Source organism: Protobothrops mucrosquamatus, unplaced genomic scaffold (assembly GCF_001527695.2).
Source record: "Protobothrops mucrosquamatus isolate PMUCROS unplaced genomic scaffold, P.Mucros_1.0 scaffold8379, whole genome shotgun sequence".
NCBI lineage: Eukaryota > Metazoa > Chordata > Lepidosauria > Squamata > Viperidae > Protobothrops > Protobothrops mucrosquamatus.
Genome location: NW_015394175.1, coordinates 19,114 through 30,372, shown reverse-complemented (window position 1 = coordinate 30,372; position 11,259 = coordinate 19,114). Strand labels below are relative to the sequence as shown.

General features: G+C 60.9%; 1 protein-coding gene across 1 annotated transcript; it reads right to left on the bottom strand.

Annotated features, from left to right (window-relative positions):
* Window positions 1–476: 476 nt before the first annotated feature.
* Window positions 477–10,109, bottom strand: LOC107300767 (replication protein A 70 kDa DNA-binding subunit-like). The gene is made up of 9 exons (XM_015830058.1): window positions 9,940–10,109; window positions 9,522–9,610; window positions 6,119–6,217; window positions 4,697–4,820; window positions 3,799–3,901; window positions 2,096–2,164; window positions 1,687–1,879; window positions 910–1,049; window positions 477–629 (listed from the first exon to the last, which is right to left on the bottom strand). Exons 1-9 carry the CDS (start codon window positions 10,107–10,109, stop codon window positions 477–479), a joined length of 1,140 nt encoding a protein of 379 aa, XP_015685544.1.
* Between the last annotated feature and the right edge of the window lie 1,150 nt (window positions 10,110–11,259).

Sequence of the window (11,259 nt, the reverse complement as noted above, 5' to 3'; positions counted from 1 at the left end):
CCCACAGGGGGACCTGACCCCCACTCTTTGCACAAGGTTGGAATCAGTGGGGCTGGCTCCCCCCTCAAGCTCTCAGCATCTGATCTGGACAGCTGGCCACAGGAGGATCAGGCGTCCCATCGGTCGCCTCTGGACCACAGAACCGCTGGACTCGCCTGCAGCCTCTTTGCACGCGCTCTGTATAACACGGCCGCCCCAATGGGCCGAACCGCCCAGGAGAAGCAATGCCAACGTCCGGAGACCGAAGCCAGCGGGAGAAAGGAAGAGCCCCACCCTGATTCTGGGCGTTGTTAAAGGGGGGGGGGGAGAGAGAACAGCAGCAGAGAGAGAGAAACCTGGGGGGGGCCCTCTCACACCTCTGCTCCTGGCCTCCCTGCGGTGTCTCCTCCTTCACCGGCTCTGCCTGGGAGGCCTGGTCTTCACAGCCCGGGCAGGCTGGATCCGGCCAGTCTCTCTGCCGGGAAGGCCAAGCAGACTCACCAGCCTCGCAGCTTGAAGGCCTCCGGGCAGTCGGGGTTCACCAGGAGGCTGCTGGAGGAGACCACGGAGAGGCTCCGGCCCCCGAAGTCCGAGACTCGGGCCCCCCGGATGGCCACTACCGGCTGCCGAGAGCCGTCGAACTTTTCCGCCTGCAAAGCCAGGAAAGGAGCAGAGACGCCAAGATCAGGGCAGGAAGGGCAGCCTGGGGGGGGGGGACTCGAGGCCAGAGACAGGGGGGCTCTTTGAGGGCTACAAACTGCTCATCTGCCCCCCCTCCCGTCCCCCTCCTTCCCCTGCCCCTTCGGAGAACCTGGATGTTTGTGCTCCAGGCAGGAGGTCTCAGCCCTCTAGCCCCAGTGATGCCCGGGGCGGCTGGAGCCCCCGAGCCCGGCCTGGTTGGGAAGCAGCAGCACCAGCAGCACTACTTACGTCCGCACCCCAGAGAGTGACTGTCACTGTCTTGCCCGACATGTCCATCAGGTGCAGTTCTCTCTTGGAGACCTCCCGATTGGAAGCCTTGATGGTGATCTTTTGAGGGTCGTCATAGCTCTTGCAGACCCCGATCACGTCTGGGAAAGAAGGCCAGGCTGGAGGGGCAAAGAGCCTTGTCCCCCTCCCCCCGAGGGAGGAGCCCCTCCTCTGCCCTCGTCAGCTGCCCCCCAATAGAGAACCTCCCTCCCTCCCCCCCCAAGGCCCTCCCTGCATCTCCCAAAGCTCCCTCTGTGCTAGCGAGCAGAGAGAGCGTCCTGGCTGATTAGGAGCAGGCAGCCTTCCTGCCCGAGAAGACGCCAGCGGCATCTCCACCACCACCACCCCGCCATGGGGTGCCTGAGGCCCCGTAGCCCCTCCTGAGCTGAAAGGAGGGGACAGAATGGGGGGCCCTGGGCTGCAACCTCTCTGGGCTCTGCCAGGGGAATCTGGTCCCTGAAGAGGAGCTCCGGGCAGCGTCTCTGGCTGGAGCCCAACGAGCTCCTGGCCCCGCATGCCCCTCACGCTGCAGTGGGTGTCAGCGGTGCTGGTGGAGCTTTTCAGCCCAGGATGCCAGCAGGAGCGGGCAAGCCAAGAGCCTCCGTGCCGAGGCCGGCAGCCCTGCTCAGAGCCCAAAAATGGGCCCATTCTGGGTCACTGGACCTTTGGGGCCGTGCCCACCGCCACAGGGCCCGGCTGGCAAGTGAGAGGCCCTCCCCGGCCCGGCCAGGGACTGACCCACGAGGGAGTCCTTGTTTGTGTTTTCCAAGTCCCCGATGGCCACGAAGTCAAACTGCACGGAGGGCAGGTGCTGGGCGTCCTCGCAGGGAACGACGGACGTCTCGTTGGAGAAGGCGATCTCGTAGTCGTTCTTCACAGACGAATACTGCTTGTTGGCCGTCTTCAGGGTGCCCTTGGAGAAGTAGTAGACCTGAGGGGGCAGAGAGGAGGAGGCGGCTGAGACCCGGGCGGCAGGCCCCAGCTGGGCTTGGCAGCAGAGCTATTTTTTCAGGACTCTTAACGCTGAAGGGCGGCTAAACGGGACAGTCGCTAAGTGAGAACGGTCGCTCACGGCTGGCCTTCCGCTTTGCCCCCTGTGCTGCTGAGCGAGGCAGCGGCACCCCCCAACCCAACCCCCCCCCGGTACCTTGTTCATCTCGATGATAGGGAAAAACTTGTCCGCTTGGTCGTTGAAGGCCGTCGCTCGGATCTCACCCTGGGGAGAAAACAGCCAACACGGAGCAGGCTCAGAAAGGGCCTCCGGAGCCCCGGGAGAGTAGCGCCACTCCCTTCCCGGTGATGCAAACAGAAGCCTCCAGGGCAGCGGTTTGACCACATCCGCCATGTGGCCCCTGCCTGTCCCGATTGACCGTTTTGGAAATCATGCCCAGGACGTCAACTCCGAAGAAAAGTGTGTGGGAGAAGATGGAGGGGAGCAACCGGCCCACAACTAAAATGGAATCCACGCCGTGCGATGTCAGCAGCCCAGGCCACCCACTGAGGGTGAGGCTGTGGGCCGTTACCAAATGCCAGTTAAGAATTTCAAAATCAAACAGAGAAAAATGAAAAAAAAAACCATCTTCCTCCCTCGGTTTGTCAAATCCTGATCTAGCTGGATCGTCCCCTCAAACCTGAGGCAACTGACGCCTCCCCGGACCCTCCAAGGCCTGTGCAGCCCTCCGGAGGGGCCTGTGCAGCCCACGTGGTGGTTCTGCTGGCTGGCCGGCCAGCCCTTCCTGCCTCCCTCCTGCTCCAGGAATCGGGGACGACATCACCCTGGGAAGAGCAGCGCCCGGGTGTTGCGACAAGCTCTTCCTGAAGTGGCAATTAAAAGCGGAGCTCAAGCACCAGCAGCTAAGAGGTTTACGCAAGGGGAGGATGGAGACGGCAATAAAAGCCACCCATCAAGACCCCGACAGCCGAGAGGAGCAAGGAAAGGAGCAGCCGAGGCAGAAGCGCCGGGAGCTCAGAACTGCACCTTCCGGGTCTGGACATATTTTTGCATGTCCTCTCTGGAAAGCGAGCGGGCACCACGCGGCTCCTCTGTCTGCCACCTGCTTCACGGCTTTAATTGGCTAACCCAGTTGGTGCCCCCCAGACAGACTGACCGATCGCACCCTCATTTTCTCATGAAGAGACGCTCTCCCGGCCTCCCCGTCCCAGGGAGATTGCCTTCCCCATCTTTTAGTTTTTTTTCTTTGGCTAATCCCACTCACCCAAACCTGTAGAGCAGGGGTCCCCAATTGCCCACCGCTGCTGGGCCTGGAGCCTTAGAACTGGGCCACTGAAGCGGTGGGTGAGACTGCACACATCCCCGCCTGCATGAGCAGCGGGTGAGCATGCCTGCCTCTCGTTCAAATGGAGATATGAACACACACACACACACCTGCCTGCCACTCGCGCAGAACCATCCCCTCTTCCCCCCCCCCACCGGTCCCCAAAGCCAGGAAGGTCTGCTGTCGAGGCCCCAGCTTAAAATTTAATCTAAATTTATAGGAAAACGCCCGACCCAGCGGAAGGCAGCTCAGAGGAAGCTGAGTCTTTCTCCCGGCGAGGGGGAGGCAGGGTGGCAGCTGCATCAGCTGGAGGCATTTCAGGGCAGGAGTCATTTCAACCCCAGCCCCCCCCAACCCCTCCTCCCAGGCACCAGACAGGCAGCCGGTCTGACTCAAGGCCTCTGCCCAGGCGACAAGCCCTCCAAGGCAAGCGGAGTCCCAACACTGCTGCCGAGGGCCTCTTGGGAGAAGCCCCGGCTTCCGGAGGCGAAAGGAATGGCAGTCCGTGATTCTTCGTAGCCCCAGACGGCCACCTGGGGACGGCCACGGCCTGGGCGAGGAGGCCAGCACTTACGCTCTCATCCACCATCTCTATGGAGAAGAGCTTCCCTTCCCCCCGGGAGTTGCTCCAGGTGCGGATCTGGCCCTTCTGGGTCACCCGGGCACAGATGGTCCACCTGGAAAGACACAGCAGCCATGCAGGGAGCTGAACTCGGCCCGGCCGGCGGCTCCTCAGAGAGGCCAGACCCCGGGACCCCCCTCCCTGAGGACAAGGCACCCGGGGAACCCCGGTGGGACTCCAGACCAGCCCACCCGCTGGCCGGCCGTCCTCTGCGCCGGGTCCAGGCCAACTCAGCCCGGGACCGTCCAACGCTGCACCAGTCGCTCCATTCAGGTGCTTTCATTATTGGTGACCACCTTTCCGTTGAAATTATGGTAGCCTTTGTATTTCTGGACTGACTCTATTATCGTTGGCCACGATGCCGTCAAAATTAATTTAACTTTAGTGTTTGCTGAATTGTCCCATCCCGCTCTGCATCCCCTTCCTTCCGCTGCCCAGGGGGAGGGGGAGGGCCCGAGTGGCCCCGAGGGGACCTGGCATTGCCCCACCTGGCATTGTCCCTCACTCCTGCCCCCCCCATCAGGTCCCCACCCACCGCTGCAACTCGGCCTCGGGAAAGGCCAGGCAGCCTTGGGAGGAAGGCAGAGAGGAGGAGGAGAGAGGGGCCTTCGGAAGGCTGGGCAGGCAGACCTGCCGGGAGCCCCAGAGCGCCAGGCAGACTCGCCACTCAAAGCCTCAAAGGTGGCTGTGCTGCCTTGCCAGCCCCTTTGCCAGAGGGCAACCCACCAGCCCACCCATGGCCTTTGAAGCCCACTCTAATCACCGCCCCATTGTAGGAAACCGTCCCACCATCACCCCTGAACCCCGTAAAGGAAGGGGGGGCTGGCAGCCAGGGCAGCCTTGCACTTACTTGGACTGGTAAGGGTTCAAGCTGGCGATGGGCACCACTTTGACCTGAGATCCCCCCGGAGTGCTCAGGATGCCAGAGCCCCCTGCGTTCCCCAGCAGTCTGGAAGAGCCGGGGTACTGTGCCCCTGGAGTAAGACAAAGTTGCCCACATCACCATTGGCACCTGGGGGACTGCCAACCCCTCAGGCAGCTGCCCTGGAGAAGGGGCAGAGAGCCAGGACTGGCCTGCGTCTTGGGTGAAGAGTCATTCTGCGGCCAGCAACGTCGCCCTCCTCCTCGGCCCCACTGAGGCCCCGGCCCTTGCTGGGGAGGGCAAACACCGCCCCCCCCTGCCCGCCCAAGCAGTGTGAGGGGCCGGGAAGGACGGCATCCTCAGGAAACAGGCCTCCGTTTCTGGCCTCGGCCAGGGAGAGACACCCCCCTTTCATTGCTCACAAAGAGAACTACTGGGGGGGCAGCAGAGACCCCCAGAAGCCCAGGCGTGGGCACAGCGCCCGCTCGAGGGAAGGGGCCTCAGGCTCTCTGGGGATCTGCTCCCACAAACTCCCAGGGCCTTGCCTGGAGCCTGTCACTACACAAACGACACAAACCCTCCCCCTTAATTTACTCTTCCAGGCTACTTGGAAAGAAACACACACACACACACACACACCCATTGCCCCCCCTCCATGAAAAGAATGAAGCTGTCTGTTACCTGCCAAGACCGGGCAGGTTCGCCTCCTTTAGTGGCAATTAACATCCCCGCCTGCCATAATTATCTGCCAGCTCTGGAGATGATGGGATCCCTCATTATTAATTAAGCTCTGCTGTGACCTGACAGGGCTGAAAAATGCCTTTTCCGCTCTCAGCCCCTGAGCCGGTTTCCCTCACAGGGGGAGCCCAACAAAAGAACCCCCCCCTGAAAAAGCTCCTGGCCATTCAGAGGCCACCCAAACTGGGAGCCGGGTGCCGATCAAGGCAGAGGGAGAAGCTCTGGGGCGCCACGTGCCCCTCCCCCCAGGTCCGTGGCTCCATGGCCCGCCTGGGGGCTTCCCTCAGAGATCCCAGAAATGGAGGCCTGTTTCCTGAGGGTGTCATTCTTCTTCCCGGAGGGCAGCCCTTCCAGCAGGGGTCCTGCCTGCCACAGCAGTGCCTCATTTTGGGGTGGTTTTTTTTACGAGGAACTGGCTTTGGGACAGTGCCCCATTCCCTTGGCAGCCCCCTCTGCGCACAGCTCTCTGGCAGCAGCCATGGCCTCCGGGGGGGGAAGGGGGCTTCTGGTGGGGTCACTGCCCAGGTGGCCTCTCCCATCTGAGAAGCCAGGCTGGAGCCGGGCACTTGGGCGGTGCTTCCAGATTGGGGTTTTAACAGAAGCAGAGCAGAAGGAGCAACGGACGTCACCAGAGCCCCCTGCAGCCTCCCCCAAAGACCCCCCTCCCCTTACCTGCATCTGGAGCCCCGCTCTGGAGCCCCACTGGCTTGCTCTGGAAAGGGCCGGTTGCTGGGCTGGGGGCCGTGGGCTGCCTCCCTGCTTGCCCAGCTCCTGTTTGGAGAAGAGGAGACATTTATGGGGCGTGAGTGGCCCAGCGCTCTCCCCTGCAAGCGCTCAAAAGGCAAGCAGAGGATATGAATCCCCCCCCCCGGCAAAGGGAACACAGGGGGGGGGGTGCGCTGCCCTCTCTGCCACCGCCAGAGCGAAGGCACAAAGGGGGCATTGACTCGGCTGAAACAAAGAGGGGAGGATGAGACGACATCCCAGGGGGCAGGAAATCCGTGGCCCCCACCCAGGGCATTTCACCGGGCCTGGAACCGCAGTATCTCGAGACTGATGGGGCGGGAAATCGGCTGCCTGGCACCCGGGGGCCGCCTTTGGGGCCCATGGGGCAGAAAACCGGACCGGCTCTCCTTAAAAAAAATGGGAGCGGAGAAGACCAAGGAAAGCAGCCCTGCCTCACATCCTGGGACCTTCAGATCTGCAGTGGGAAAGAAACCCCACAAGAAAGCCAAGGAGAGACGAACCCAGAACCGCGTTTGCTAGCGGCCAGTGAACGGACGCGGGGAAGGGGCTGCAAGGGGAGAGGAAGCACCGATTTGGGGCAGACATCTGGAAGGGAAGGGGGAACGAGCCCCAGACAGGGACTTTAAGACTGGGCACCGGAGTCGAGGAGGCGGCAGGGACGGGGAGCACAAAGCTGGCGGTGGAATGCTTCATTTCTTTTTTTAAATTATCACCTATCCAGCCCTCCTTTCAAGCGTTCCAATTTACCCCCTGCCATCCCTAGAAAAGCAGGACGACGGGTGCAGAAGACTCATCTTGGGGCTGACGCAGCTGCCTCTTCGGGGGCCCCTCCTCTCCGCCGCCTGGAGGAGAGGCTGGTCGGGAAAACAGGGGAGCCGTTCGGAAAACAGATTGAGCCGCTCCAGAAGCTCTTACTCCGCGGCTTCTCCGGCTCACTTAAGGCGCCACAGGCCGTCTCCAGCCGAAGCCTCCATGGCCAGAAATGATGGGCTGCCTCCTCCCCCCCCCGGTTTGGACAGCTGGGACCGCCCAGGGCAGCCCCCAAGAACTGGCAATGGAAAGTAGGTTGGTTGACACCGAGGCAGGTGGCCCCCTGATGCTCCCCGGGGAAAGGCGTCACCTTGGGGCCCCTGAGCAAGCGACCCCCACCCCTGGCAGATGGCCGGAGTGGCCCTGAGCACCACAAAGGAGCACCCAGGAGCGCCAGGCCTTGCAGCCGACCCAGACCCCCCCCATCACTGCCTCCCCACCCCCAGGACAATCAGGAAGAGCCAGTCTGCAGTCCTCTTAACGCCCCCACAAAAAGAAAAGGATTGTGTTTGGCTCCCCACCAGAGTTGTTGTCATCGTCTTGTAGCCCCCCNCCCCCCCCCCCCGGCCCTTGCAGACATAACACTTAGGACGCCTAATAAGAACACGAAGCACACAAATTAATTACCACTCAAAGAGGACACAGCGCAGCGCTAAACAACGTGTGAGATGATATAAGAGCTATTTCTATTTCACCGAGAGCCGAGCGGGGGAGCGAGCGAGTCCCCCGTCCCTCCCTCTGGGGGCCCCGAGTGGAAAGCCTCTCCCAGGTGCCCCACAGGTAAGCCTCTCTTGGACACCCCCCTCCCCCCCCGCTGTGTGTGTTGTGACAGGTGTTTTCCGCTCCCCAACCCCAACCCCATTCCCAGGGAGATCCGCATAAACAGCTCTCCAGGCCCGCTCAGAAACAGCCCTCCCTGTTGAGAGAAGAGTGGGGGTGTGTGACTCCCCCCTGCCGGATCCCCCTTTTCTGAAATGCAAAAGGGAGGGGGGGGCTTCTGAGCCTTTGATGGCTCAAAGCGGATCAGCTCAACTGGTGGGTAAGGTATAATCAAAGAGAGGCATTTGAAGCGGACGCCTTGATATCTGCCATTTAAGAACAAAACTAGTTAACCCTGAGGAGGAGGAAGAAGAAAGCGCCTTTCAGAAAAAGTGGAATTAATTTCTTAGAGCCACAGAGGCCACTGAGCTGCTGTTGGGCTTCCTCCTCCTCCTCCTCCGTGAATCAGAGCGAGGGACCTGGGGGGGGGGGTGTCCAGCTGGGAGGAAGGGGCTCCGCCTGGTTCGCCTCCGGTTTCCAGCCCCAGGCCGGTGGGAGCAACCGAAGGCCTCCGGGGTGAGGAGGGGCCTCGGCTTAGTGGCGTCTCTGCCAGCCTGAGCAATCCCAGCTCCGGAGACAGTCAGCAAGGTTTCCCGCTCTCTGGCTGGAAGAATTGCAGCACAAACCTCTTCCCTCCCTCGGGATTTAGAGCAGTGTTTCTCAACCTTGACAATTTTAAGGCATGTGGACTTCAACTCCCAGAATTCCACAGCCAGCATTGCTGGCTGTGGGATTCTGGGAGTTGAAGTCCACATGCCTTAAAATTGTCAAGGTTGAGAAACCCTGATTTAGAGGAAGGGGAAGGTGGGGGGTTGTGCCCCCAAGGCCAAGGCAGCAACCGGGGTCAGGGGGTTGCCAGTGATTCCGGAAGGGCTTCAGCTCAAGGGGTCCCCAAGGCTGACCTGCTCTGACCCCCCCCCCGGACAAAGAGCCCGGCCCCTCCTCCGCTCCTTTGCCGGCCCCCTTCCTGCAACAGGGCTGGGCAGCAGAGGCAGATCTGAGAATCCAAGGCTGGACCCAAAGTCCGGACAGGCCAAGGGGAACAAAGCGCCCTGGGGGAGCTACACTCCGCTCTGGTCCCCCAAGTGGAGGCCGGTCAGCCCTGGGATTCCATGGACCACCCCCTTCACAGGGGACCCCAGCCTTCCCTCTTCTAGGCCACTCCATTTCCGGAAACGGCTGGCGGGAGGGGGGTTTGTTTAAAAGAAGCCAGGCCCAACTCCAGGCACCCCCGCTCAGGAGGCACCCCAGCTCCATGCGTCCCAAATGCCCTTCGCAGCTCCTGGGAAATGCCGGAGGCAGCTCTTGGGGAGGGGGGGCAACCTCAGGGAAGGCTTGAGCTGGGGCCCCTGCGGGTGCCCTTCCCTCAGTAGAGAGCCCAGATCATCAGATCTCCACCTGTCCGCGTGGCTCCCCCTCCCGTGGTTCAGCCACAAATCATTGTCGGTCACAGAGCTCTTAAAAGGGGCCTGTTCCCTGCTGCTCCAAGCCAGGGAATGCCATCTGTAGCTGCTCCTGCTGGGCTTTGTGATTCCACGCCAATTCCCCCACCCTCGATACATTCCAATGAGGTTCACCAAAGGGCATCAACAGAGGACAGAAAAGCGGCCATGATTAAGCCAGGTGCAAAGACGAGAACCTGGGCAAAAGGCAGGAGTCAGAAGAGGCTGCCGAGGGCCAGCTAGGAAAGGTGGTTTACCTTCAACGTACGGGACTGGGTTTCCAATCTTGGCGGGGACGGCGTGACCCGGCTGCAGAACCTCCATTTCCATCAAGACCACCACTCGCCTACAAAGACAAACACGGGTGGGCTCCAGGGGCCTGCTGGATTTGCCGAAGACCCTGGGCCAGAGGAGCCAGGGGACCTGAGGGAGGGGCGGGGGGTCCTCTCTAGCCCAATGCCCAGCGCCTGCCTCACAGAGAATGGCCGAGCAGGAGAAGCGTCCCCCACCCTCCCCCTGGATCCTCCCCATTAGCTGGAAATGGTTTCCTTGGCCTGCTCTCCAAACAGGGGATCATGGCTTGTTTGCTTCTTTTATTACTAAAAATGGACCCGCTTCTTAAGCTGGCACCTGAAAAGGAGGCCAGGAGCCCGAACCGAGAGACCTGGCTGGAGCCTGAAGGTAGCTTTTGCCAGCATCCGGATGCTGCTCCGCTCAGAGGCAGCCCAGGACGGAGGCAAAGGGCCAAGCAGGATGAACTCCCGGTGGGCGCTGCAGGGGGCAGAACTCAGAACGTTCAAGCTGCCCGAAAGGGCCCCGGAGGCCAGGAGGGCTCCCAGATACATCCTGGCAGGCCAGCAAAAGCGCCATGGAGGCCAGGCAGGGCCGAGACGGAAGCTGGGGCCTCTCCCAGCCACACAGGCTGTCACGAACCCCTGGCTGGCCAGGCTCCTTGGAGGAATCCCTCTCGGAGAGCAGGCCCCTAGGCTGCAGGGGCCCCTCGGCCTACAACCACAATGGAGACCAACGTTTCTGTTGCTAAGCGAGGCAGCAGTTAAGGCAGACATGTCAAATTCGCCACGTCACGAAACGTATTGGAGCTTTTTTGCCATTGCCGACAATGGGGTGGGCGCGGCTTCGGTATGATGAATCCGGCCTATAGGCCGGCAGTTTGACACCCCTGAGTTAAGGTGAATTTTGGCCTATTTTACGACTTTTCTTGCCACAGCTGTTAAGCGAATCATTGCAGTTGTTTAACTAATAACATAGTTAAGGGAATCCGGCTTCCCCATCGACTTTGCTTGTCAGCAGGTCACAAGAGGGGATCACGTGACCCTCCCCGGGGACACCGCAAACTGTCATAAGTACATGCCAGTTGCCAAGCGTCTGATTTCTGATTACATGACTGTGGAGGTGCTGTAATGGTTGTTGTAACTTTTGAGTGGTCATTAAACGAGCTGTTATAAGTGGAGGACCGCCTGTTACAACGCCTTAATGCTCTTCTGAGCCATCTCGACAGCAAAGCAGGCCATTTCTGACACCCCTTAAATGCTACCTCCACGGTCAGGAGGAGGGTGTCTCTCTCCTCACCAGTCCCGCAGTGGCGCTTCCTCACCCCCCCCCGATCCGTATCTGGGGTCCCTACTGGAAAACGACCTTGTCCTCCTCCTTCCGCCCTCCACGAGGCAGCTGTCTTCCCCTCCTCAAAGGCCCCTCTCGCTCTGCACGGTGGCAGGAGAGATGCCAAGCCGGAAGTCACACCTGTTTCGTTTCCACCCCTCAAATGTGGGCCTTGTGACTAAAAGTCCCAAGCGCTAGGAAGCCGCTGCGTTTACGAGCTGCATGCGCTCATTGGGCTATTTCACAAGGCGACAGGCGGCGATCGCCTCTGCACAAAACTGTCCTGAGCTCCAGTTTTATGCGATGAAGACATGATCGGGGACCGGCCACCTGCACGGGTTAGCTCTCTGGCAGTTAGTGACGCCAAGGCGACAA

What these genes read in the sequence shown, in the direction of transcription:
- LOC107300767 (XM_015830058.1), bottom strand. Translation starts at nt 10,109, where the DNA reads ATGTATCTGGGAGCCCTCCTGGCCTCCGGGGCCCTTTCGGGCAGCTTG. An exon ending in CTATCATCGAGATGAACAAG is followed by an intron (nt 1,880 to 2,095) that starts GTACCGGGGGGG and finishes CTGCCCCCTCAG; the next exon opens with GTCTACTACTTCTCCAAGGG. An exon ending in AAACAAGGACTCCCTCGTGG is followed by an intron (nt 1,050 to 1,686) that starts GTCAGTCCCTGG and finishes CTTCTTTCCCAG; the next exon opens with ACGTGATCGGGGTCTGCAAG.